Source organism: Corvus kubaryi, unplaced genomic scaffold, assembly GCF_017639235.1.
Source record: "Corvus kubaryi isolate FWS band 111438036 unplaced genomic scaffold, C.kubaryi_AGA036_p1.0 37354, whole genome shotgun sequence".
NCBI lineage: Eukaryota > Metazoa > Chordata > Aves > Passeriformes > Corvidae > Corvus > Corvus kubaryi.
In genome coordinates, this window is record NW_024581116.1 from 13,868,904 (window position 1) to 13,896,197 (window position 27,294).

At 37.1% G+C, this 27,294-nt stretch overlaps 1 protein-coding gene across 4 annotated transcripts in view; it reads left to right on the plus strand.

Moving 5' to 3' along the window:
* KIDINS220 (kinase D interacting substrate 220) overlaps nt 1-27,294 on the plus strand; it is a 77,489-nt gene that overhangs the window by 3,131 nt on the left and 47,064 nt on the right. For 3 of the 4 annotated variants that reach the window (XM_042033059.1, XM_042033061.1, XM_042033063.1), the window contains exons 2-16: nt 4,248-4,397; nt 8,642-8,740; nt 10,153-10,251; nt 11,620-11,718; nt 14,049-14,150; nt 14,582-14,680; nt 15,583-15,780; nt 17,670-17,768; nt 20,075-20,173; nt 20,823-20,921; nt 21,866-22,043; nt 22,552-22,716; nt 24,059-24,238; nt 24,603-24,768; nt 25,681-25,832. In XM_042033059.1, the coding sequence (XP_041888993.1) occupies nt 4,290-4,397; nt 8,642-8,740; nt 10,153-10,251; nt 11,620-11,718; nt 14,049-14,150; nt 14,582-14,680; nt 15,583-15,780; nt 17,670-17,768; nt 20,075-20,173; nt 20,823-20,921; nt 21,866-22,043; nt 22,552-22,716; nt 24,059-24,238; nt 24,603-24,768; nt 25,681-25,832 (1,942 nt within the window). In that variant the 5' untranslated portion in view covers nt 4,248-4,289. Of the gene's footprint in view, nt 1-156; nt 235-4,247; nt 4,398-8,641; nt 8,741-10,152; nt 10,252-11,619; nt 11,719-14,048; nt 14,151-14,581; nt 14,681-15,582; nt 15,781-17,669; nt 17,769-20,074; nt 20,174-20,822; nt 20,922-21,865; nt 22,044-22,551; nt 22,717-24,058; nt 24,239-24,602; nt 24,769-25,680; nt 25,833-27,294 lie in introns of all 4 variants that reach the window. The other variant, XM_042033060.1, reaches the window with a different exon arrangement.

A 27,294-nucleotide genomic window follows, 5' to 3' on the forward strand; every position in this document is an offset into this window, starting at 1 on the left:
ATAAATTTAATGTGTACAATTCTTGTGTTTCACATTTTTTAATTCTAATTTGAAAAGATGGCGTTTGCAGTTCTTAAGGGTGAAATGCTCTGCATTTACACATTTGAGTTGTACGTGCTCAGATTTCAGCAGCACAGTAATTATTTCCTTTTACAGTTAGCTGAAAGATCTGCCGCAGTGGTGCATGTTGGGAAGATAGCCTTTGTGTCTGGAAAAGGAAGGAAGCATTAAAAAGTAGGCAACAGTTTTTTCATAGTATGATGAAAAGTATGAATTTAATGTCATTACTATCTTGACTTTCTTTTTTTTGTTTTCAATAGATATTCTCAGTAATGCTAGTGTTGTTGACCAGTTTTGATCCTTATTCAAAAAAGATCACTGTTTGCACAATAAAAAAAAATGGGGAAGAGCTATGTAAAAAATATGATAGTTTGAAAATTTAGTGAGTAATAATATTTGTTATATAGTTAGGAACTGATAAGAGGTTCTGAGAATACATAAAACACCTGCAGATTTGAGTTATCAGGACCTCTGCTGTCAATATTGGTGTTGTTGAGAGAAATCATATTTTTTTAAATTGACAAATTTTTGCCGTCTTTCCTAAACAGTGATAACATTTGTCTGCATCAGCTCAGGATGTGAGAGTCTTACAAAAACAGGTTAATCCCTGTGCAAACATTGCCTTCACCTGAGCATTTGTGCGCTTTATAACTTTTCATGGTTCTTGGTGTGTTGTTAGTTTTATAAAATACCAGGATTTGCTGCCCAAGGGCATTGTGAGATTTCCAAGCTTGAAAGTTTGGATTATGAATGAAGAGCAGGTTTGTGCACTGGAAATTGGCTCACTTAGGTGGGAGAGAAAAATAATAGCATTAATCCTTATTGGAAAGGGGATTGGTTTCCAAGCACAATCCTGGTTTGAACTGAAATTTTTGTTACAGATTGTGAAAATACTTCTGCTGTGTCAAAGAAAAAGTAAATGTGTTAATTGAGCAATTAAGGACCATTTATGTATAGGATGTTCTGGAATTATACTGGTTTTGCACTATATTTATGTAATTTAACAGGGGTTAAGTTCTCATCTTTTAATTTGGTCAAGGGTAAGACATAGAGTTTTCTTTTTATTCCTGGGTTGTTTGAAAACTGAATATGTATTTCAGGAGCATTTTTCATCAGAGAGACCAGAATAGAATTACTTAGAATGGAATTACAGCTAGAGACTGTTCCTCAGAATCTTGGTTCAGTTTTTATCATTATTTAAAAGAAATCTGAAGCATGGGAGGAAATCACACTTCAGTGACCAGCACCCATATGGACTTGGAGTACAGTGCCTAATTTTCATAACATAATAACATATATTTTGTTTAATAAAAAGGTGGACTGTGGCTGTGTTCAAGTGATGTTGTCTTGCTGTCATGAGTGAAAGTCTAATGAACAGACCCATTCAGGCTTGTTTCGGGCATGTTTTTTGTTCTTGGTGGGGAAAAAATAAAGCAAAGTTTCCAAAAATCTTAATACCACCCTTTTTTTATTTACCTTTGTTTCTGGAGTGGTGGGGAGTGTTTTGTTTGTTTGATGGTTGTTGTTGTCCCTAGACTGTGCCTTCCCAAAGCCCTCCAGTGACGTTAATCTTTTGGATGCTCTAAGAAGCTTGCCTGAAAAAGGGCAAATAAAAGCATGAGGATATAAAGTGCATAATTATAATATTTGATTTTGTGATTCCTGTTTTTATAAAATAGACTGTTATTAATTCCAAGAAAGGCATATTATGTGACAGTGAAGCATAGGGGATAAGACATACTAATATTCTTGGAGATGGCTCACTGGTACAAATTTTTTGTCATTTTATAAAAGTAATATTAACATGGAGTTTCTAAACACATCGCTAGACATGTTCATTGGCATTGGGTGCTTTGCTGTTAGTCAGAGGTTTAAGGATTCAGCTCTGCATGAAGGCAGAAGCTGCACTGTTGCCAACTGGAATTTCTGAAGCAGTATGCTTATCTACAGTGCAGCAGGGCTGCCTCTGCCCTCTGTCTGCTCACAGGGATCATCAAGGGAAGAATCTTACTTTGAGCAAAAAGCAATTCTGAGTACTTTCTTTCTTTTCACACTAGCTGAGAATTAATTGGTGAAATTTTGATGGCAACTGCAGAGTATAATTCATTTGGTGAGACATTTTTAGTCATGTTTTGGGGATGTTCTTAATGCAGTTTTCAATTTAATATTTGGTATGGAAAGTAGCATGGGTATTGAAGGTACAGCTACAGGAGAGAAGCTGGGAGACTGCACAGGAAAAGCAGAAAATGCCTGTGGTGGCAATGGAGCTAGCAGCAAATCACATTTCATGGATTTCTGTTGTCATATATAAAAACTAATGGGAGGAATACAGGTGCGTGTGAATATCTAATGTCATTTTAGGTGACTGAGATTATCTGAGACACCTGCGTAGGGCTGTAAGATGCTGCTGTTGGCTGTAAGGGAGGTGGGCTGTTCTGGACTGGTAGCTGGATGCCAGGCAAGATGCTAACTTTCCTGGTATTTTTGTGTCCGAAATGGCAGTAGGAGCCTGTGTATCCACCCTGAGTCAGTAAAATCTCTGTTTCTTTTCAAACCTTTCATTTTTTTGTGTGGTTTAGTGTTTTTTTTAAGTTTGCAACCTCTTAGTTGGCTCTTCCTCCTACTGAAGAAAATGAAGACAGATATATAACACCACTGTTGTGCTGCTCACCCCCTTCGATGGTAATTTAACTGTACGGTAAATGTGACGGACTTTTTGTTTTCTTAGTTTATTTATAGCTTTCTTGTGGGACGGAGTGGCAGCAGTGCCTACGAAAACTGCTTCTGGGCTTTACAGGTTGAATCTAGATTTTTTTTTTACTGGTTTTAGATGAAAGTTTTAAACAATGTCTGTAGTTTCTTTTGTCACTAGACATTCATGTGCACCTGAATTGTATTTGCACGTACCCAGAGCTGCTGTCATCTTAACTGAGGTGTTAGCTGGCACTTTTTTTGAACAAGGCATTTCTGTATGTGGGTCACGTGGTGGCTGCAGTGCTGTAGGTGAGCTCAGGCTGTATCTAATAAACTGTGACAGTGCTGTGTATGACTATATATACTCACCTGGTAAAGGAGAAAGGATGGCGTTATACTGTTACCGACTATGTCAGCAATTGAAAGTGGAACTGGATAATTTTATTTAAATTTCTAAATCTAAACTAACTTCTCTGTGCTAAGCATGGTGAAGTTCCTGCTGTCTTCCTCTCATCTCTTTTTGTTCCACTTGAGTTGGAAGTGCAGAAAAATTCCCTGGCTGCTTTGATTTGAGAACAAAAGTAAGAACATTTGCCTGGGAAAGCCACTAGTCTTTGGCTTCTCCCTGGGAGAGAATAGCCTAAGCAGTAGGCTTTAGCTGATACTAAACTGGAGGTTCATGATCATGTCAGCCACTGGTGAGGAGAAAGGTGTGTAGGGGTGGTGGAGTCTTGTATTTAACCCCATGACCTGTTCTGCATCTAGTGAAACTAAATTTAGGTGCAGTGAGTGACTCCGCTTCTGTCGCTGTGTATGTATAAATCTGGCCCTGTAATACTACTGGTGCTCCGAACTTACTGGGCACAACTTTTATGAAGTCTGAAATGGTTGTTAGTGGTCTGCCTTAAGAAAGAAAAACCTTTGCTGTCTTGCATATTAAAGGTTAAAAACATAATCAGTTAACAGAAGCCATGTTAAGTTTGACTAGCAAGTAACAATGTGCCATCACATGCAGGCATGTCTGCATAAAGTTGGTGATAACTGATTTAGTAAATGGCGTTTCTCAGAGTTCCATATGGCTGCTATTTAGATAGAATCACTGTATTTTGTAATGCTGATTAGTCTCAATGCTCTGCTTATGCACATAAAGGATAAGGGTTATATTGTAAATAGTAGATATGAAGTATGTAACATATACAGATATTCCTGTGATGCTGTATATACAGAAACTACTATGCATTCCATTCAGAATATTTATTTAGACAACACACAACAGCTAAAAGAATTCCAGTAATTTTCTAAGAACTAGAAAGAGTTAAGACTTTTCATGAGAATGTAGTGCATTTTAATGCACGTCTCCACAGTGTTTTGTTGAGGAGAATGGCAGGTGTTTGTACCCAACCAATAATTTATTAGCATATACAATTCATGCTTTCTAATGTCATACCTGTTACTTATGCTTTGCTGGTTTTTTTTCCTTTCCTGAAATACAGGTAAGCTTTGTTATCTAGAGGCATTTTAAATACTGTGTGAAGATGGCAAGTCTGATGAGTCAGAGTCTATTGACCTACGTAGAAGAAGGAAATGTTCCTGCTCTGAAAGCGCTTCTAGAGAAATGCAGGGATGTCGATGAGAGAAATGAGGTAAGATGATTTTTGAAAAGGTCAGTTTCACATTGCAGCTTGTTAGTTACAGAATGAATAATTAGTGAGATCACACTGGTTATTTAATATACAAATTTCAGTTTTGTTTTTAAGTGATTGCTTATCTTTGCATAACCTGAACACTGTATTCGGTCTCTGTCAGCACCTCAAGCATCTTTCATAGTATTTGCTTTCTAGAATGTTCTTCTGAGCTGGAAAATGCAGCTCCATCCTTACTTTGTAAATGGAGTTTATACCTAAGAATTGGTTCTTAGTTCACAGATGCAACTGCATGTGCCCTGTTTGTTTTGGGGTGAGACCTGGTATGATGATGATCCCTGCCTCACATCCTGGTTTTCAGTCAAGATACTTTGTTATACAGTCCAAATAAGAGCATATATTGCAACTTACATGAGCATGTGCTCATCTAGATGAAAAAATATGTATCTACAGGTTACCAGGAGTACACGGAAGTATTGATACACAGTAGGGAGTTTATATGAGAATTATTCAGAATCTGTTATTTTGATCAGTTTTTCAAATCCGCTTAAGATGGAAGGAATATTTTTTTGGAAAGAAGTCCAATGGCGTATATTACTCAAACTCAAAAAGCATCATGCAAATGTGAAAACAATGTACAGAATTCAGCCTTACTGTAGTTATCAGATCTGGTTTCAATTAAGACAGCTTTCTTTCCTTGTTGGCACATTCGTTCCATGCTTTGTATGCACATACACGGAGGTATTTGAGATGGGAGAATTTTTAAGTTTCAGAGCATACACATTAACCTCACCACCTGGCATGTAGCATATGTGAGAAGGGGAATATCTGTTCCCTCTGCTGGCAATTCCTTTCAACAACATGGCCGAAATCAGAGTTCATGTTGATTTTATCAAGTGTCACTGCCTTCACCTTCTTTTCTAAAGTTTTCTTCACTTATTGGTGGGACTAAATGTAGTCTTGGGTTTCATTAACTGCCTTTGCAGAGATCATTTCCCTGATACCTATTGTTTTCAGTCTTCTGATCTGTTGCATTGGAGAAAGTCATTTCTGCAGACAGACGTGTGTGGTTTACATCAGTTTTAAACCCCTTACAGGGACAGTCCATATGTATAATGATAGGAGTTTTGTTTAAATGCTAGCTCTTACTTGGAATTCAGTGGCTTTGAGTGCAATTCAGTTTCCAGTTTTGGACCTGCCAAGTCATCTTTTCTTCTTGGGTAAAAAGAAAATACCAAAAGGAGAGTGCCTTTGGAGATCTAAAAAGATTGCTGGCAAGCCAAGGTTTGCTAATGCCAGGACCTCCCAGGCTGCAGTGACTTGTCCAATGGTAGGATCACCCACATTGTTTCCAATCATTTTTATCTTGACTGTGGCCAGTTGCCAGAAAAGCTGGGATGTCCCAGTCAGTTTGTGTATGGATGGTTTTGTTCATTAACACCATCAGTTTCAGTTAAGGAGGGGAGGGCTCAGCCTCTCTGCCTTTTCCCTGCTCATCATTCCGTTTGTGTGATTTCTTCTTTCTCATACCAGACACATGAATTAACAGCTAATGATAGATTCTTGCCTTGGGTGATAGACTTTGATCCTAACAGCCTCCGCTTTCCCTTGATGTTGCTTTCTTTCTGCTCTTGGTACTGAAGGAGCTTCTGCATGTTCAATTCTGAATCTTCTGTTCTCTCACAGACTGCAAGAGTGCTAATCTGTAAGGTGACACCACTAATTGATTTCCCTATAAAGATACAGGTGTGCTCCTTTATAATTTGGTCATTCCAATACTTAGACTGAGTTGTGATGTACATATAGACAGTACTTGATGTGCGTGTGAGAAATATGGGTATTTAGTTGTTGTGGAGTGTCCAGACTCTTTCGCAACTTTTGAGAACTAATCTGGATAGCACAGATGTGGTAATTATCTTTTGTTTCTGTGTTGGTGAAATCTTTGTGATGGCTGCTAAAACATTATAACATTCTACTTACATTTGAGAGTCTTCTAACAAAAAGGGAAGGATGTTTTCAGTACCCCTGTAGAAAATTTTACATCTGTCTCAGAAAACCAGAGCCAGTCTGCAGCTGTCTGGCACTTCTAACAGGAGGGAATAATTTTACCATCCACAGCCTCTTCTTTCCCAGACATACTTTTATTTGGATTGTATTATCCTTTTGTGTTATCCGCTTGTGGAAGACACTCAGACTGATAGCAATAGTAACTGTTTGAAGGAGGTGAGAAGAATGGTCAGGCTAAAATAGGGGGTTTTGTGTGTATTGGTAAAGCACTGCTTGGAAGGCATCCCTGGAGATTATCTAGCCCTGTGTCCTGGGGTGAGTTGGTTGGAGCCAGCTGGAATTGCCTGTGTCTGGCGCAGGGCAGTCCCAGCTTCTCTTCACAAAGATTCAGTGCAGTTTCCTCTGGGTATCACAACGAGACACCTGTACTCAGTACGGTAGGTTCCTGTGTGCCCAGCCTGTCAGTGTCCCTGTGGATGGCAGCACAAGCATCTGGTGCATCAGCCTCCAACTTAGTCCAGGCTGCAAAGGTGCTGTGGGCGCACTCTGTCCCCTTGCCCCAGTCCTTAATGAAGGGCTTAAATAAGATCCCAGTATCGATTCCCTGCACTAGTGACTGGCCTCCAGCTGGACTTTGTACTGCTGATCCCAATGCTCTGAGCCCAGCACTGCAGCCAGTTTCAGTCCACCTCTCTGTCCGTTTGTCTAGCCTGTACTTCATTAGTGTCTGTGGTTGTTGTGGGAGACAGTGTTGAAATCCTTACTGGATATGGCATAAACAACGTCTCAGCTCTTCATCCACTGACCGGTGATGTCATCACAGAAGGCAGAGTGGTCAGTCATGATTTCTGAAATCACTTGGCATGTGTATCCCCAACTTATTAGCTTGCATATCTTAAAGAGCAAAAGTTATGACTGTTTCCTCCTTCAAAGAGAGCTGTTCTTTTCTAAAAAGTAGTGGTTTATTTTCTCTTGATTTTTTGAGCATTTTAATTAATTTTTTAATGACGAGACCTAAAAATTACTTCTTGTTAATACAGAATATACTTTAGGATCTAAAAGCAACAGTGTCCTTTTGAATGTATACAATGTACAGTTATAACAACATAAACTTACATGAGAGCATAATTTTTCTTTGTGAAAAATTATATTATAGATGTAATTAGATGGGCAACAGCTGATGCGCCAAAAAGTGTTTTTGAAAGAATCCATGCATTTCTCTAATTTTGTGTGTGTAAAGAGCAGAAAGAGTCATCAAGTATTGTTATTAATTGTAGTATTAATTGTGTCAGTTATGAAGATTAGTGATACTGCTGTATTGTGATTCTGCATTCATTTTTATTCTTTCCAGGGTAATTGCTGGTATATAGCTCCTAACATGTAGCTTTTGCATTATTTAGAGACTAGATAATCTGAGTTTTCTGGATGGTAGAGAGAAAAAACAGAAGCCAGGTCAGGAAAAATTCTTTTAATTTATTAAACTTGTTGTAATCAATAAATTTACTGTAAAATTTAGCAAGTTTTACTTTTCATCATGCAGAGCAATTGTATCTCAGAAATTTGCTGACACGAAGGTAGTCTGATGGAAGGGTGACAGATTCTAACTGACTTTTATAACACTTCTGAAGGCAAATAAACTAGGTTTTCTGTCTTTCATCTTCCCTAAGATGACACCGTCTGCTAAGAATCCATGTTGCAGAGGACAGGAGTGATGTCTGTATTTCTTATGCTGTCAGATGAAAGTGGGTTGTAGAAACTGACTATTTTTTCCAAGGCTTTAGCAGCTGTTCCTCTGAATCAGTGTGCATGTTTTAATGGCCATTGTGGTTCCTAGGGTAGACTTCTTTCTTTATTATTTTTTTAAATGTGACTGAGTTGCTCCAAGTTGTAAAGATGTAACTCGTATTGGAGATGTGTTCAGCAAGCAAATCATTCAGAAAGGTAGCTATTTAATAATGTAACTTTTTTCTTTTCATAGCCCTTTTTAATGTCTGAAATGTTTGGGGTTTTTTGTGTTTGTTTTGTAATCTCCTGTGGGACAGGGTTTTATACCATGTTCTCCATTTTTATTGCAAGAATGCTGTGTGGTTTAAACAGCAGTCTTAATTACAACTTCTCACTGGCAGTTAAAAATGGAAACAACATTGCCCTGTAGGTTCTGGGTTTTTATTGTGTGGGTATGTGTGTCATTTTTATCACTTCCCAGTGCATCTATTTTCCTGTCACTTGGATTTCAGAATGGCCAGACTCCACTTATGTTGGCTGCTGAGCAAGGCAATTTAGAAATTGTCCAGGAGCTTCTCAAGAAGGGAGCTAATTGCAACTTGGAAGATGCAGTAAGTATTAGTGCTTTATGTGATGGTATGTAACAGTGGAGGAGCAAGAAATTACAAGGGGCAGGCAAAGAGAGGGAATTTAGGTTAGTGTTGAGCTCAGGAGGGAAAAAAGCAGGTGGGAAATGATGACATGTAAGAGAAATTTTATTCAAAATTGCTTAGCTTTTTTATTTCTCTGGATCCTCATGAGGAGTAGGGATATCCCTCAGACATTTAAAACATCTTGATCTCTGCTGAATCTTGCTGCTGTTTCTTCTGGGAAATTAGGATAGAGAAATACAGCATCAAAGATGAAGTCCAAGTGGTTTTGCTCATCTTGGTGTTGTTGAGGTATGTCAGTGGGTTGAATTTTTGTTCATTTGTTCGGGGTTTTTTCATTTGGTTTTGGTGTTTTTCCAGTAAATACATAGGGAGAATTTAGGTTAAAGGTTTATTTCAGGTGAAAGCCAGAACAGTGGCAGAGAGGCGTTTCAAATTTATGAATTGTCTTCATGCCTCAGCAAAAGAGGTTGACTCCTGATGAAAGATGCCCAAAACAAGTGAATGGGACAGAGATATTGTTAGAAAGTTTTGAAAGGTCTGTATATTCCAGTGAAGAGTGATAAACAGGAAAAGGATATTGCTTGGGTTTGGGTTTTTTTTAACTTCTGCACTTAGTTTAAGTGTAGCAGTATGGACATTCAGGAAAGGTCTGCTATGGAATCTGTCACCTAAAAAAAACCAAAGCAACAAAACCCAACCAAGTCTCTATTGTTTTGAGACATTTTATTATAATTGCTATAAATGCCACAGTTTCTATATTTCTAGGAAGGATAGCTACCTTATAAACTGTTGCTATATTTTATAAGTGTGTGGCATATAAAAAATCAGCCCACACTTGGATGTGCTTTGAGCAGTGGGGGGAAAATAAGCATAATGCAAGGGAAAATATATCTTCCCGAAGTGATCAGAAATGTGAAAAGCGGTGGTCCAGATTAGTCTGCATATCAGTCCCTTGGGTGCTGTCACGCACTGTATGTGGAGACCCACTGCCAGTGTTTTCTGTGGTCTTGGTTATCATGTTGTTCCCTCTCAGCAGTTTGCAGTGTCTTAAACTCATTCCCTAATCCTTTGGAGGTGCTGCTTTCTCCATATATTTATTAAGATAACCTGCAGTGAACTGAGGAGTGGAAAGAGATAGATATTGGGTAGGAGAGCACTTAATTGGAGCTGAGATTTGGAGTAGTTGCTCTGTATTTCCATGTGTGTAACTGGAACACTGTGAGTTTATTAGTACTTTTTTTTTTTTTTAAAGGACAGATATTTTAAGGGCTTCTGTATTTCCATATGTTGTGGATTAAGCATTTGAAAAACAAGGTTATTTGTATTGAAATATTGAATATTACTTTATAACATTTTTTCTTTTTTCCTAGGATAACTGGACAGCTCTTATTTCAGCAGCTAAAGAAGGACATGCAGCTATTGTAGCAGAGCTGCTCAATTACAATGTCAGTTTGGAGCATCGGGATTTGGTATGTGTTGTCCTAGAGTAAAAATCAAATAGAAAAACAGTTTTGTGAATTGGAGATTTTCAGTTCCATAAAATTAAGGAAAGATCTTTCCTTTTTACATTTTGTACTCATTGTGACTGAAATGGAAAAGAATATATATAGTTAGATATTGTTTTTTACACTTGTAAAATGATTGCTTTAGTGTTAATAAAGGCATCTGGTTTACTAGGGCTGCTTTTCCCCCCTTAACTTGCTTTGGAAAAAAGCTAAACTGAAGAGCAGTTTGATTTTTGGGTGTGTTTTGTGTGGGTGAGATTTTCTTGCAGGAAGAGGGTTGGTTTGGGGTTTTTTTGTTGGGGTTTTTTTTTGGTAGTAGTGACTTTGTTTTTTTAAGTATTCTGGTAAAATAAAAGTTGTCTTTCCCAGAAGATACCTGTCCGTATTTACTTTTTCCCTGGGCAGCCGTGATTGTTCATACAGCAGTCCTTGTTTTCGTTCATCTTGCCAAATTTTTAAGTGGAAAAGTGGACGCTTCAGTCCAGCCCATCTAAAGAGTTACAAAAGCTGCTGACACCATTCTAAGGTTAGATGGCTCTGAAGAGCTGTAAACTGTCTCCATTGACAGAAGATGAAATTAGGTACCTGCAAGGACTAATTTTGTTCTGCTTAAGTTAGAGTGGGGAAAACCACTATGGGTGAGTTCAAGTGCTTCCTTTAATTTAAGTTCTGCTCTGTCTGAAGCCTGAAGCATCTTCACTAACCAAGATTTTTCATTTAACATTAAGCAGATTCACATGGCCCAAGTGCTTGATTTCTAGACCTCTGTCAGTCAGAGGGATCTTTCACATCTCCAAAAGTGTATTATAAAGAAATAAATAAAAATTGTGCTTACATTTATTGGAGGCATACTGTTATTTTAAAATTAAATTTGTTTACGTGACCTTTCAAATGCCTTAGGCAGTGAAACTTCATTGTCTCCTAGTTTACAAACTTAAATGAACACACCAGTGTAGTTTGAGATTAATTGCTCTTATCTCTGTTACAGAAATCAAAAGTAAACTTTTCATATTAATTGAGTTGGATTCTAGACTTTGTTTTAAGATTGTGGTATGTTTCTTGGGCTTTCTTTTTAGTCTAGTGGTTGAATCTGTGTGCATTTGAAATCTGAATTCAGTATTCAGCAACATTAAGGACATGATGTTTTCCCAAGTTTTGCAGGAGCCTATTATTTATTCTACATAAATAGAATTACAACATTATGTGGTCAATCCTTATTATATTTTGGATTTGCAGAATAGTCTTAGGAGAAATACAAAATGAAATAAAAGTCATTAGTTAGATTTCTAAGTGTTTTTCAGTTTTTAAATTTCTTTGACTTGTGCTTGCCAGGGAGGATGGACTGCCCTGATGTGGGCATCATACAAAGGCCGTACTGAAGTGGCTAAACTGCTGCTTGAGAAAGGAGCAAATCCAAACATCACAGGAATGGTAAGGTTTAGTCTTAAACGCCGCCGCCTCCCAAGTGTTTGAAGTCCTGAACTATACACTCATCTTATTATCTTGATTAAACATTGTGCAGTTTTTGCAGTATGACATTAATCACTGTACTTTATAAAGGGCTTGCTTTAATAATCTGTGTGATTGCCACTGGCTTTCTTATTAATTTTGAATTTTTTTAATTGAAGCAAATGGGTGTATGGCTCATACTAAGATTGAAATCATCAGGAGAGGAAATAATAGAAAAGATAACTAGTGTATCTAATGTTACTTGTTTAACAACTGTCATTTTTCTGCATCTTTAGAAGTTAATGGAGTAACTAATGTGTGCAATTTAGAAACCATAATTTGCTTTAATTGTTTCATAATAGTTTAGAATATATGAACATATACCACTCATGTTGAAGAAGAAAAAAAACCCTAAGATTTTGAGATTTAGTTTATTTTATAAGTGTTTTCTACAAAAGCATAGGCACTGAACAAATTGTTTATACTGTCAGTTCTCTGGTGTTTGAGACAGTGAACAATGAAGGAAGAACCCCAGTGGCCAGAACAACCTTTGTGATGGTTGATTTTCTCTGGTTCACATATGCAGTGTCTGTGTGCATGGCACAACTCCTCTGCAGTCCTGATTGGTTAGGGATATTGCATAGCTGTCTGTTGCTTCCTTTCTGCCTTACAAATGTTCCTATTAAGATGACAGTGTGAATTTACAAACCTTGTTGTCGCGGGTTCGGTTTGTAACTGGGCGGAAACACCAATTTAGTGTAGTGGTTTGGTCCAAAATACTCATTACTGTTTATCTGCTGTGAGATAAGGATTAGGAGAAATGCAAAGCAGGCACCAAACTTGAAAGAATATAAAGAAGTTTATTAACAGACCTAAAAGAGGGAAAAAAAAATTATACCACCTTCAGAACTCTCCTCCTCCCCCCACCTTCCTCCCTTCTCCCACCGACAATGTAAAAAGACAACCCTTAAGATGTTCAGTCTGTTCACCACTTCCATAATAACCTTGTTCAGTCCATTTAGAAAGAGAAGTCTCTTCTTGCTCGTGCTATGAAAACATTATCACAACGAGACAGCCGCCCACTTGCAAATATTATTCAGTCCATTTAGGAAGAGGAGTCTCTCTGCCTGCGTGTGAGTCCTTTCCCCCGACTTGCAGCTTTTCCCGCAACTGCTTTCGAGGGTCCACTCTTGAAGTTTTTTGGGGTACAATTTTAAGGTTGAGCCCTTCAGAAACAAAAACAGAGGCCCTTCTCCTTCCCTGGGAGCAAAGGGTCTTCATCATCTTCATTGTTAGGACTATCTCTGGGAGCATCTCTAGGAACTGAGGTTTCTCCTTTCCCATCTGGAGCAAAAGTCCTCATCTGGTTCATCTCTAGGGACTGAGGTTTTCTCCTTTCCCGTTTGGAGCAAAAGTCCTCATCTGGTTCATCTCTCCCTGTCCAAACTTCTCATGAAATTACAGCTGCGTCAGCATCTGCCTATCTCGGCGCAGGTGCTTTTGCTCACGAGTTGAACACTCCACCCCCCATATCTTCATGAAATTACAACAGGGTACTCTGATATATCATAGCTTCACAACAGAATTTCAGCTTTAAGCATCTCCTCTCTCTCTTCCCTCAGGTTTTCAGCTCTTCACAGCAATAAAAGGGTTAATCTCACCTTGGCCTTGCAGCTTTGCAGCTGGAATGTTGAATTTTTCTTATCGCAGTGGAGAGAGGGGAGAGCTGAGCCGCTCCGGCTGCCCACGGCAAGGCAGTGGGGGGGGTTCCACGGCTGGAACAGGTCCATGGCTCCAGGATGGCCGTGGCCCGGCCTGGCCTGGCCCGAGCAGGGCCTGGGCCGGGCCCGCTGGCCCCCACACGGGGCCTGCAGCCACCTGTGCCAGCGCCGGAAACGAGAGAGAGCTTGGAGGGGGAGTTTGTCTATTCTTAAATGTGGATCACAGAGGTGATCACAACTTTAAGTGGCTTAGAGAATTGTCCATATTCAAACTGGCCAGCTGATAGGTTCTATCAGTTCCCAGAGGAAACTGTAAGCACCCCTTAGCAAGGACATCCCTTCCGGGACTATGCTTGCTAACCTATGACACTTGTTTAAAGAGTTATGAATCAAAACTGATTCAAAAGAGTGGACATCTTCCTAGATAGCATCTAGGCAATGTACTAGGTAACAAGTACTGATAATGTAGTTGGATTTATTTCTGTATATTCATTCTTCTATGGATTTAACTTCTCTTGAGACTTGTTTTGTTGATGTAAAATAATTAAAATATGTAAGACAATAATTATTTATTTGTTTTTTAATTCTAAGCAATACAGTGTTTATCCAATTATTTGGGCAGCAGGACGGGGCCACTCAGATATAGTCCATCTCTTACTGCAGCATGGAGCTAAAGTGAACTGCTCTGACAAAGTAAGCTATACCTATGTAACATTTAATTTCTGTAGTGTTTGATAAATTTCTTTTAAAAGGAAATCTTTGAGTTCTTGATTAGAAAAGCACTTGCTATTATATTTTGCCCATGAGATTAGAATTAGTATGCTAGAGTAAGTTGTTATTCTTGAAAGAGGTTTTTCCATAGCGTGCTCAAGATGTTGTGAGCATATTTCTATTTTCTGAGCTATTGGAGACCTTGCTATGCTAGGTTATATGGAAAAAGAATTCTTACAGCTGCCATCTAGAGAAGAAAAATTGAAGTGTCTTTTCAAATGCTCGTGTTAATTCACGAGACCAAATTATGTCTTTGTAAAAACTAAAGCAATAAAGTATGGGGTAAATGCTAGATCGTATGGGATACTAAATACAGAGAGCAGTATGATAAAATGTTGTGGATGTTTTTTCAGTATGGAACCACCCCACTGGTTTGGGCAGCAAGGAAAGGTCATTTGGAGTGTGTGAAATACCTGCTGCAGATGGGAGCTGATGTTGATCAAGAAGGAGCTGTAAGTAATTGTGCATTTTCCAGTGATAAGTACATCTGTGTGTCCTGCTTTTTTTTTTTTTTTTTAAATAATAAAAATACCAAGAAATACATGAAACAAGATGAAATGTTGGTGTTGGAGTGTATTGCTTTCCAGCTCTTTGCAGACTGCATGTGAGAGTTACTGAAATTTCTTTGTGCCTTTCAATAAAACTCTGATGTAGCTAGGGAGTTTTATTGACAGTGGACACACTGATATCTTAAGTGTAAATTTCAATGAACATAAATTAATTTAGGTAATTGTTATCTGAAGGTTAACACTATCAAAATTCATTCAGTATCCAAGCCTGATACATCAAATAGCTTATTCCTCAGTGCTATTTGAAAAGTAAATCAAATACAAAGCATCTCTTGAAAATAATAATGGTGACTGAACCTTTTCAGAAATTGAAATTTTTTCAGAAGTTTCAGCTGCATAATGTTTTTAAGTAAAACAGATTACATTTAAATTGCTTGTCAAAAAAAAAATCCATTAAAAGTTAAGTGGAAAATTAGGAAAACTTTTGGTATTCATATGATTATTTCTGAAGTTTTTCAAAAATTCTCTTTGTGAACAGTATTGGTAGACCTGGGTGCTCTGACAATACTATGACAAGAAAATTATTTTATCATATGTGTGGCATTCAGGAGATGGAATAAACTGATCTGAACTACGCTTTTTGCATTTGAAGTGTTGTCTACTATTACTCTTAGTTTATGTCTTTGTTTTTAAAAAGCATGTTTTTTGGTGCACTTTAAAACACAAAACTGAAGTAGCATTTGAATGATTAAGAGCGTGATGTCAGTGAGTGGTCTCTTGTTATTTGAACTGCTGATATAATGATATATCCACTGTACAATAAAATCTGTTGGTTTTATTTAAAGAATTCTATGACTGCACTTATTGTAGCAGTAAAGGGTGGCTATACTGACTCCGTAAAAGAAATACTGAAAAGGAACCCAAATGTAAACCTGACAGATAAAGATGGAAATACAGCTTTGATGATTGCGTCAAAGGAGGGACATACTGAAATTGTGCAGGATCTTCTTGATGCTGGAACTTATGTGAACATTCCTGATAGAGTGAGTCAATTTTCATCATAATTGTCATTTTATATATAGATAATATATGTTTAAGTACCAGTGTATGTAGATCTGTAAATATGTGATTTTTCTTGCTTTCTAATTTTTCTGCCATCTAGGGGTATTTTTATGTATTGCTATTTTACAAGTATGTTAAGTGGTAAATACCACAGAAACTGCTCTTTTTCTTTGAGATTCTTGAATTGAGAACATAGGGCATTTGTCGTATCTGTAACACAAGACTAGTACTGAGCTAATCTGTAGGTTTGGGGCAGGGTAGTACTATTAAAACTGTAAACCATGGATTCTACAAAAAAGAATATTTAATTCAGCATGTACCTTTATCTTTTACAATGTAACTTTTTACTAGAAAACTTGCATATATGAGAGGAAGACTTCAGCTCTGGGTTGAGATGTAAATGTGGCACTGTGTACCTGACCTAATGTAATGTGCGTTACTCAGTAGAGATGTGACATGAGCAGTGCCCAGAGTGTGAATCTGCTTGCTGGCAGCTCAGGATTTTATTTGGTTGCTTATACAGGTGCTTTGGACTGTCTGCAGTGCCCTCTTGATAGTCAGGTGTTTCTGAAGTGTCAGAGACAGGTCAAGCACTGCAGCCTTGAGGCTATAGTTGGTTAGATGCCTAAACATAGATGCCTCTATCAAGGTCAGTAACTTAGTTCAGAGTGGTAATAAGTTTTTGAGGCTGCATTCTGAATCCCTAAGTTGGATTGCTTGGGACTGCAGAGAATAGAGGAAAGCCTCCCAATATTTGCCTCTTAAATTTAAAAGGATTTTTGGATGCATTGTCCTGTATTTCAAGAGTCAGTGCATGTCTTAGATGGCAGTGTACTGAGCTACAGTGTTGCATGTAATAACAAATTTGACCTCAGGCACATATCAAAGCAAAACTTTAAAAATATTTAAGAAAATACATTGCAATTCTTCTTAGCACCTCTTCTGTCACAATGTTCTACAACAGTCTGCATTTCTGTGCTTTTAGGAAGGATAAACTACCTCTTTCACCACAGCTGACTGCATTCCAAAAATACACCTAACAATGAATACTCTTAGATTCAGATGCTAGAGTAGGTTTTGATAAAGAAAATTTCTTGGTTTGCAGCCAAGTATGTAATGACTGATTGATGGGACATTTCCTACTGCTGAGCTCTCTGAGCTCCACACCTGTGATTTTGCTATACTTTTATTTTTTTTTTCCTGTTTCATCATAGAAGGAGTACTAGGCAATTTCAGGAGTATAAGGTAATTTCTGAAATTCTGGCATGTACTTAAGTGTGTTAAAATCAGAAGCCTTGAACACAACTGTAACTTTTATGTGTATACAACTCCATTTAACACACCAAAATATTTTTTCTTTTGATCTGAGATGAAATCAGTCTTTTGCTTTTTTCTTTATAACAGCATAGTGTATGTAAGCAAGATAGCAGTCAAATCTGCACAAAGGCATAAATTTATTCGAAATTCTTGAAGAGCTTTTGTCAGCTGTGAAACGTCTCAAGGGGACACACAGTATTCCAAGGAGTTTATTAATATGACTGGTCTTCCTATGAATAGAAAACAACTGGGGTTTTTTCATATTTATTATTAATTTATGCTGAATTCTTGTAGAATAGTGGTTTAATCTAGACCTATTTCAGAGTGTTTGTTTTCCTGAACAATTTCATCTCTTTGAAAAAAAAATGTTCAGAATTTTTTCTATTTTATACCCATTTTTTCAGAGATACAAAAAATAATTTTTTTTTTTTTTTTTAATGAGTGGAGATTATTAATGTAAAATATGTATAGTGTATGTAATTCATTCTCTGTTGCACTTCTTTTTGCTAAATAATAATAATTCCTGTTCAATATTCTTTCACAATTTTTTTAGAGTGGAGATACAGTGTTGATTGGGGCTGTTAGAGGTGGTCATGTTGAAATTGTGAGGGCCCTGCTCCATAAATACGCTGACATAGATATCAGAGGTCAGGTAAGTAAATGTTAGACTTCTTCTTTAATAGGGTGTGAACCTGAATGCCAAATGTTTATACTGTGTTCCTGAAAACAGCGCTTTAAAATTTGGTCTGTCTGCTCTGTAGGAAACTCAAATTCCATCAAACAGTAAAATACATCACATTGCTGGGCAGGTTTTAAGATATAAGGTGCATGTAATTATGATGGCTTGTTAAACACAGTTTTTTCAGTTAATTTGTATAATTGTTGAAAAGCAAAAGTTGTAAACTGCGTTTACTTCATCTGCACTACTGAACAGATTTAAAATAATGACATACTTTGAAGACAGTTAATACAATGATTTTAGTAATACTTTAAATATAATACCAATGAAATGTGATGCACCTGAGATTATATCTGTTGTCACAGTGGTTGTCACTGTGCTTGGTTGTTTCTTGTCTTCTTCACTAACTTTCTGTGTTGCTTTCTGTTAAACATTGTCAGTGATTTCCATGTTTTCTACCTACCCCTTCTTTCTTTTCTGTCCTTCGATTAAGGTTTTATTTTTACTCTTCCAGTGGAAGCTCTCTTACTCAGCATGGTACTTGTTTTTATTATTACATTCAACTTGTTTTCTTTTGCTTGAAGCTATTTAAATCACTCTGCTTTGTCGGCACACATGTTCTCCCAAGTTTGAACACAAAACTAACAAGGCAATGAGAGCTGCAAAGGGTCAGTGCCTGCTCCTGGTGCAGAGCCTCTCTGAGAAGCCAACAAGTTCTTATTTTTAAGTAAAAGTAGCATTTGGATCTCTTCCTCTAACCTGCCATTGGCAAGCCGTGTGTCTGAGCTTTCTTGCTGACATAGGTCTGAAAAGCTGAAGCTTTTCAACATCTTGATGTGACTGAGGCAATACAGAACCAGCAAGAGAATGCAACCTCTTAGGTAGCAGGGAAGCTTGTGACTTCTGGCAGTGTGAGGTTGCCTGACTAGCAATTTGCAGTGGTTGATCTGTGGAATACTTCTGTGGCCTTACAGGAGGCACAGCAGGAGTCAGTACCATCAGAGGAAGGTTCTAGCTTTGCACTTCAGATCATAGTTTAGGACCAGCAGTATCAAAACTGGAGATGAGCACTACTTCCCTGCTGGGAGTAACTTCCCTGCTGTCTGGCATTGCAGCACCTGCCTGCCAGCCAGACCTGTTCTGGGGAGATGTGCTGACTGCCCAAATTTGTGATGTTTCAGAAAGATTGCTGAGCCTTGTCCAGCCTTCCAGCAGCGGTGTTCCTTGCTGATCATTCATTCTTATTAGCCAGCGGATACCTTCAGCAGATAAAATATGACTGTAGGGCTCTTGAGAGTGAGTGCCCAGGCAGGTGAGGGCTCAGGTGGTGTTTTCCTTAGCCCTTCTGGGAGGGGGAAGGACCCAGCTGGGACCACCTGGCAGACCTGTTCCTGGCTGTGTAGCTGATCTACAGCTCAGGCTGATGCCTTGGAAACCAGCTCACTGAAGGACAGAGAAGATGAAACCCAAGTGATTGGAGAGGAAAGAAATCCTAGTGACCAGGCCTGTTAAACTGCTGAGGAAAGCTTTAAACTCAGTTTGCTGTGAAGCCTAAGAGTGGAAGAGAAAGAGCTGCAAATGAAAGAAGCAAGCGAGGTAGAAGTGCTAGGGGCACTTTGACATTGCTATGCTTAGAAGCAGGTGTGCATTCAGAGGCTTTTCTTAAATGTCTCCACACAAATGTGCATCAAACAGAAAGAGTCAGTCACTAGGCTGCAAAGTGATTGCAGATGTGAAGACTTTCTGGGATAGCACACATCAGTGGGGGGAAATAAGGATGACAGAAGCAGATTTGCAGCTATGAACCATCCCCCAGGTTTATTGATAAGATACCTGGCTGTTCAGCATTCTGGTTTTTTGTGTTGACTTTCTTGTCCGTCTGCTTTTACAGCTTTCCAGCTTGCAGGGCTTCTGAAAAAAAAAGTTGTTTTATTTCATTAGGTAATTTCTGTATTTGAGTTAGAACTGAATACTTACATGTAGTTTTGGAAGCTTTTTCAAGAAAGGTTCAGTCTGCTTGGATTGCTAAAGCTGTTAATATATTTCACAAAGGTTTCCAAAATCGATTCATATTCCCTAGCCAGGTTTTCATCCTCCCCCCTAAATTCTATTGTTGTGCCAGTTAGGTTTGCTGACCTTTCCCTTTGCCTTGAGTTGTGCTAAAAATTGCTGTGTTATATGCTGTTTTCAATATATAGTGGTTGTACTTTACATGCAGTTTTTGAAATTAATCCAGCTGAATGAAAACACTGTTAATGTTTAATACTCTTCTTTTTTAGGATAATAAAACTGCTTTATATTGGGCAGTTGAGAAAGGAAATGCTACAATGGTGAGGGATATCTTGCAATGCAATCCTGATACTGAGACGTGTACTAAGGTAACAATTAGAATTTTAATTGAATTGCTTTTTTTAATATCTGTTCTTTTCTCAACTCCTATGTGATGTGAAGATCATACTAAATTCAGTTTTTGTGGACTGTTGGTACCTTGCACACTGTTAAAAAAAAATTCTGAAATGAGGATTCTCAGCAATAGTAATGTTCCCTTGTTGATAAATATGATTTGCTATTAAATCCTTGGTAGCAGGGAACATTTGGATTCTTTATCTCAGCATCACTGACATGACCAGCAGTAAGGAGTAAAGAGCAGGTGCTGCTGGAAACTGAGGAAAGAGGTTTCTGATATGACTTCAGGCCTGTGCAGCAGTAAGGAAAAAAAAAGAGGAAGTAGTTGGCACAGCATTGAAGTCTCTTCAAATATCTTGTATTATATCTGAATTTTGTCTTTCTCTATTTGACACTGTTACTGACAGAAGTGTATTTTGTTCTTTGATTACAATCAATCTAGAAAACTGGGTCTGGGATACTTTTTCACAAACATAGGTGCTAAAGTATTGCTACTTACACAGTAGCATGTTTAATTAAGATCATCTTAAAAGTTTTGAATTTAATTTGTTTCCCAAACTATTTTTTTCATGGTTTTGGGTATACAGAGATCTTTATATTAGTCCTACAATTTCATTTTAGGATGGAGAAACACCGCTTATAAAGGCAACCAAGATGAGAAATATTGAAATAGTAGAGCTTCTTCTGGATAAAGGAGCTAAGGTCTCTGCTGTAGACAAGGTAAAGAGCATTGTTTGTTTACTTCACTATATTTAATCATTTTAGTTTTGCAGCAGGATTTTTGCAGCTAATATAGAGAGTTTCCCATATGCTTAATAATTAAATAGACCATAATACTTACATGCTTAGTCTCCCATATGTTTAATAATTAAATAGTTGAGAATACTTAAGTGTAAATTTGTTTCCACCATTAATATATTGTTGGGTTTTGTTTTGTTTTGTATTAGGGTGCTCTTAGTAACTTGAAAAAAAAATCCAGGTGAGAAATAAAAATTTCATGGATAAGACAACTAATTCTTAATACACTTGAAGAAGAGTATAGAGAATGGTTGTTATTTGTCACTAATGTTAGTTTTTGATTATTAGACATTAAATTAAAGGATGCCAAGGACAAATAAACTGGTTATTGCTGTCTTCTTATGCATTACCTACTTTGACCACAAATCTTTTAATTATAGGAACATTTATGTGATGCTTTTTTAATATCTTACTAATTTATTTAGGGCAAGTAAGTAATAATGTTGATTTGATGCAATAAGAAAGCTTTTACTGGGATGTTTTTTTGAGAAGTCTGAGCAGACATTGAAACAATTCTAACAAGCAGTGTCTCTTGTTCCAAACAAGTCTCTTGAGTTTGCCAGTAGACATTTGTTTTTACATCGAGACTACAGTTTCCATGAACTTTAAAATATTAATATAAGCATTTAAGAAAGAAGGCAGTGTCTGAGGTTTAGCATTCTAAAACTGCTTTTTCACATGTCTTCTCTGAAACATTTGTAATGCTTTTTCAAGGGGAAGCTGCTTACTGTAAGGGACTGATGCTTTTGAGAATGCCTTAAGATTTATTTCAAGGAAATAATGCATGTGAAACTGTGCTGAACATATGGTCTGTCCATAATCCTAGGAATTCATGGTAGATATTACTAGTTTTCACTTAATTGCAGAAAGGAGATACTCCACTTCACATTGCTATTCGTGGAAGAAGCCGTAAACTTGCTGAATTACTCTTAAGAAATCCAAAAGATGGTCGATTGCTTTATAGACCCAACAAAACAGGAGAAACCCCTTACAATATTGACTGTAGCCACCAGAAGAGTATTTTGACACAGATATTTGGTGCCAGTAAGTATTTCTTTTTTTTAATCACTCATATATTGAGAATCCAGTTTATTCAGTTATGTATTGAAAAGTGGCTACAGGTTTTTTAACGTTGCACCTAATGGGAAGAAGGCTTAAAAATAATCAGTTGGCAAAAGAACCCATCACTCTAAAAGCCTGGCAAAGGTCAAATATACCATTTATTTTGGCTTTAGATGTTGGATACTATGTGACTTCTGTTGATCACTTAGTTTTTATTTGGATCTTGCTTGTGTAGGAATTACTTCCTTGGACTTCCTGTGGTTTGGGATGTTGAGTTTGTAGTAGGCTCTAATAGTTGTGATAATTATGTATCAATTATGTGGATGATTTAAAATTCCTTTGAATAGGAATGTGCAAATAATAAGAGCTGTTATATGGCAGGAGTATATATACAACTACGGGTGAATGTGTCGTGACTTTATGTATGAAAATTATCATACTGAAGAGCTTTCTTAGAGCAAAGTTGTGTAGCACAGTATTTGTGTTGCAGGACACCTGTCTCCCACGGAATCTGATGGTGACATGCTGGGGTATGATCTGTACAGCAGCGCTTTGGCTGATATTCTGAGTGAGCCAACCATGCAGCCACCCATCTGTGTAGGCTTGTATGCACAGTGGGGAAGTGGAAAATCTTTCCTGCTTAAGAAACTGGAAGGTAAAAACTTGATTTAGTCTTTTCAGTACTTCCAGTCTATTTATGAAAAGCATCACATGGGAGTTACTAGTTTTTGTGGGGGTTGTTAGTCCATGTAATGTTGTATCTGGTCTCTGTTTCTATGACAAAAGGATTCGAATTTTACTGTGGTCAGTTCGTGCATAGATTGCTTTGTTCATTTATACAATGCCAAGACAGTCTTTAAGTGCTGCTGCCTATTTTCCTGTGAGTTTCCTGCAGCAGTGGATCTACCCTTTAGGTACTGGAGGAAGTCTGGCTGCCAAAATATGCCTTGCTGGGCCTGTTTGTGTGTCAGATCAGGTTCAGAACTCTTCTGCTGCAGTATTTATGTATTGTGCATCCTATGTGTCTTTTTAATGCTTGAGAACAATTTTCAGGCTGTTAATATTTTATTCTCTGTAGTGTATTTTCTTTGCATCTAGTTTTCTTCCCCTTTCCTCTTTCTTACTTTGAGTATTTTGAACTTTCTGAAATGACAGAGGAAGGCAAATGCAGTATATGAAATAAGTCAATATTTTTCCTGGTGGAAATAGGCATCTTATGTAGTTTTAGTATTTTCTTATAAAGGATGTTTTTCTGAGATGTTTCAGTATAATTCAAAATACTTCTGCCAGTCTTGGTGTTTCTTACTTTCTGTGATTTCTGTATTTGCCAAAATGGGATTCTGCATTCGTTTTTTTCACCTCCTGTTCTATGTCAAACAAAAAGCATATGTATTTTGACTGTGACATTTATTGCTGATGAGCTCTTAAACTTCTAAAACACTTTCTCAGTGTTTTCTTCCTGTTCCTCTTTCCTGTTTTTATTCTGGGTTGTGTATCTATTACTTCTGATTCCCTAGAACCTAAGTAAGTTCCTTCAGGAACTCCTCTTTTAGTAGATAAGAATCAACAAACAGAAATAATACTGCAGCCTTCACATTGTACTGTTATATCTGACTACTTGAGGAACACAGTCCATGTTTCAGTGATTGAGATTTTGGGGTTTGGATGGGGGATGGTGGATTTATTTTTCTTGGTGTCGTGAAATACATTTCACACTTTTGAAGGAGAATAGGAAATGGCATGACTTTTAATATGCTTTCAAAAGTAGAAAATCTGCAGCAAACAGTGTGAGTATTGTGCATTTAATGTTTTCATTCGTTGCATAGATGAAAACTTAGGGTTTTGCACTAATGCTTGAAGAAAAATTCGAATATCATTATCTTTTTTGGATCAATAATCGGGGTAAGTTATACAGTCTGCTGAAAAAGTTTTTTTTCAAAAATGATCTGGTTTTGAGTGACTTCACATGTTAACTGGTCTTTATCTTTTTGTTTTAGATGAAATGAAGACCTTTGCAGGACAGCAGATTGAACCTCTGTTTCAGTTCTCCTGGCTTATTGTATTCCTCACGCTTTTGCTGTGTGGAGGTTTGGGTTTATTGCTTGCTTTCACAGTGGATGCAAAGCTTGGAATAGCAGTGTCACTCAGCCTTTTAGCTGTTCTCTACATTTTCTTCAGTAAGTCTTATATGGAATTTGTGAAGGTTTTTATCTATTTTTAGAATTAAGTATTGCTTTATAGATATACTTTGCCATTCAGAAAAAATGCTAAATGGTTTTGTAGACAATAAGACCTCTTTGGACCCTTTTCTTGTGTTTTGCATGTGATTTGTGAGAGGGCATTCTTGAGAACAAAGAAGAATTTTGTTCATTAATTTCATTGTGTTACTTTTACCATTCTCAGTTTTAGCCTAACTGCTAAAAGTTCATTAACTTTTTTTACAGAACTCCATGCTTTATCTGTTCAAACTTCATGATTCTTTCAGTTGTGAATGTTGGCTAAAATAAAACCATAACATCCTTTTAATTTTTAATATTTTAGCTGTAATTTACTTTGGTGGCCGGAGAGAAGGGGAGAGATGGAACTGGGCCTGGGTGTTAAGTACAAGGTTGGCAAGACATGTTGGATATTTAGAGTTGCTTCTCAAACTCATGTTTGTGAACCCACCAGAATTACCAGAGCAAACCACTAAAGCTTTGCCTGTCAGGTTAGTTATTTCCTTTATTTAATCTTGAATGAATCAGTCAGGCTCACTCTGATACTTCTCAACTGTGCATATTAATGTGCACATTTAACTTCATGTGAAAAGTTGTTGAGACTCCCGTTTGAAAAGCAGTAGCTTTAGAAGATCATAAGCTTTACAGTGTGAAAAAGATAGTTTTTCTTGAAAACACTACTAACCTGCCAAAGTTGGTGAAAGTTAGTACTTTTCAGAATTAGAGATTTTGGCTATTGTACTAATGAAAATTCGTACCAGACAAAATAAGAATTTTCTGGTATAGCTTATTGTGTGTTATGTACGTTTAATGACAACAATCAGTTGTTTCACTGATTACTTCTCTTAAGGTTTGGGGGTTTTTTTCCTCCCTGTTAGTAAAGCATCAGACAGTTCAAAGCTTCTGGTTTACCTGAAAACAAGAAAATTTATGCTGTGTGTTTTAAAATTTCATTTACTTCTATTGTTTAAAGACTTCTATTTTAGCCTCATGGTGCTTTCATGTGTTCTTGTGTTTCTGAAATTTTTTTCATCTTCTATAAATATTTAAAAATAGATCAGAATGCAGTTTTAAAAAGTCTTGTCAATATTACGTTTTGGCATCATAAAGATATTTTCATGGTTTTTCTGTCATCTGAGGTACTATTAGTGATGTGACCATTTTTATCTTTTTAAGAAGTCAAGTTTTAGAATAGGAAGTGGGGCAAAGAAGAAGTTGATAAATGGAGAAGTAGTTAAATTCCATGTAGATTTTTAAAAAAATTAAATATTGTAAGTGTTTTACATTTTATACCACTTAAAAAAACTTTTAACTACAGAGATGCAGCAAGACTTTGTTTTAGTTGCCAGAAAATATTTAAAGCTTTCTGAAGTATACAAAATACTTGTTTTTTTCTCTTTCAGATTTTTGTTTACGGACTACAACAGACTATCCAGTGTAGGTGGAGAGACTTCACTGGCTGAGATGATTGCTACCCTCTCTGATGCGTGTGAAAGGGAATTTGGTTTCCTAGCAACAAGGCTATTTCGAGTTTTCAAGACAGAAGATACACAAGGTTTTTTTTTTTTACCTGAATGACATTTCCGATTATTCCATTTCAGTGCACTGTTACCAGGGCTTCTGTTTTTTGCATTATAAGCTCTTTTTAGAAGTAGCTGTGCAGAAATTCATAGAGAAGGGGAAAGTCTTTGTTTGGAAGAGAAAAAAATTCCCCATTTTATTTGCTAATCTTGATTTTATTAATATAATAAAGGAATATCTCCTGTGAAGTATAGTATTCAGAAATGTCAGTGGAAATGTATATTTACATTACATCCTTATAGATGCAGCATATTTCCATAGCAATTAAATCATTGTGTCTGAGTCAGATAAAGGGAGATGTATGTTTCTGTGTATTGCTAAGAGGGATTTGTTTAGTGTAGTAGATTTTAATTTAGAGCTTTTATGAGTGACCACTACTTATTCTTGGAAATAATAAATGTGTATAACGTGTTGGTCCAATCCTATGCATTGCTGTGATCAGTGCTAGTAAGATGGGATGAAATGTACCGGCTTGATCCAAACAGAAGAAGCTTTTTTATTCTGTTTCATCTGTAGATTTCTAGAAAAATAAATATGCAGAGTAGAGTATGATATCATGAAAAGTTAAGGAGCTTAACTTCCAGTTAATTGAGGACTTACTTGAACTTTAAGTTTAGTCTGTGTCAGTTACTTCTCATTTGCTTTTGTCCACAAATTGAGGAATCTGTCACCTCTCACAAAGTGAAATGTTTAGATTCTTCTGTCCTGCAGAGGCTGGAAAAAACGTGCTGTGTTCAGCTGTGTGCTGAGCACAACTTACTCTTCAATGTTCTTTTTCAAATTCACTAAGTGTTCTTTATGAAAGGGATGTGTGGAATTTTTCACCCTTTTTTTTCCATGTTAGATTCTGCTGTCCCTCTCCTTAACCTCAGTGGAACAGCCTTCTTGATGCTGTAATTTCTCCTGAAGTTGTCTTGGGAATGGCAGTGTACTGCTGACTTCTTGTGATTATTTTCAGTAATCATCTTTTCCCTTTCATTTGTAATCTTACATTGTCTTCTCATCTTTGGCTCTGTTGCCTTCCTATCCTCTGCCTAAATATCTAATTGATTTTTAAAATTTTATCTATTTGGTGATTTTGCACATTCTTTCCTTTTCTCCAGTTCTTTACAGGTCTAGGATCATAGGCTTATTATCTCTAGATGTTCACAGGCGTTCCATAGGGTTTAGTTTTAGCTTTCTGTATCTTAAGTTTTTTTTAAATTATGTCTGTAAACTTGCAGACAAGCCTTTTTCAATTGTCATTTCATTGTTCATGATTCTTAAGTGTCTCTCTAATGCAGTTCTATCTCTTTCTAATAAAAGGATGCTTATATTTCTGATTACATCTAGAACAGAATCTAATTATATCTGAGCTGTTACCCTTTGTTTCTTGCCCCTCACTTCTGTCATTATGCACTTCTCTTGCTTTGTCCTGCAGCACAATCCTATGAGTC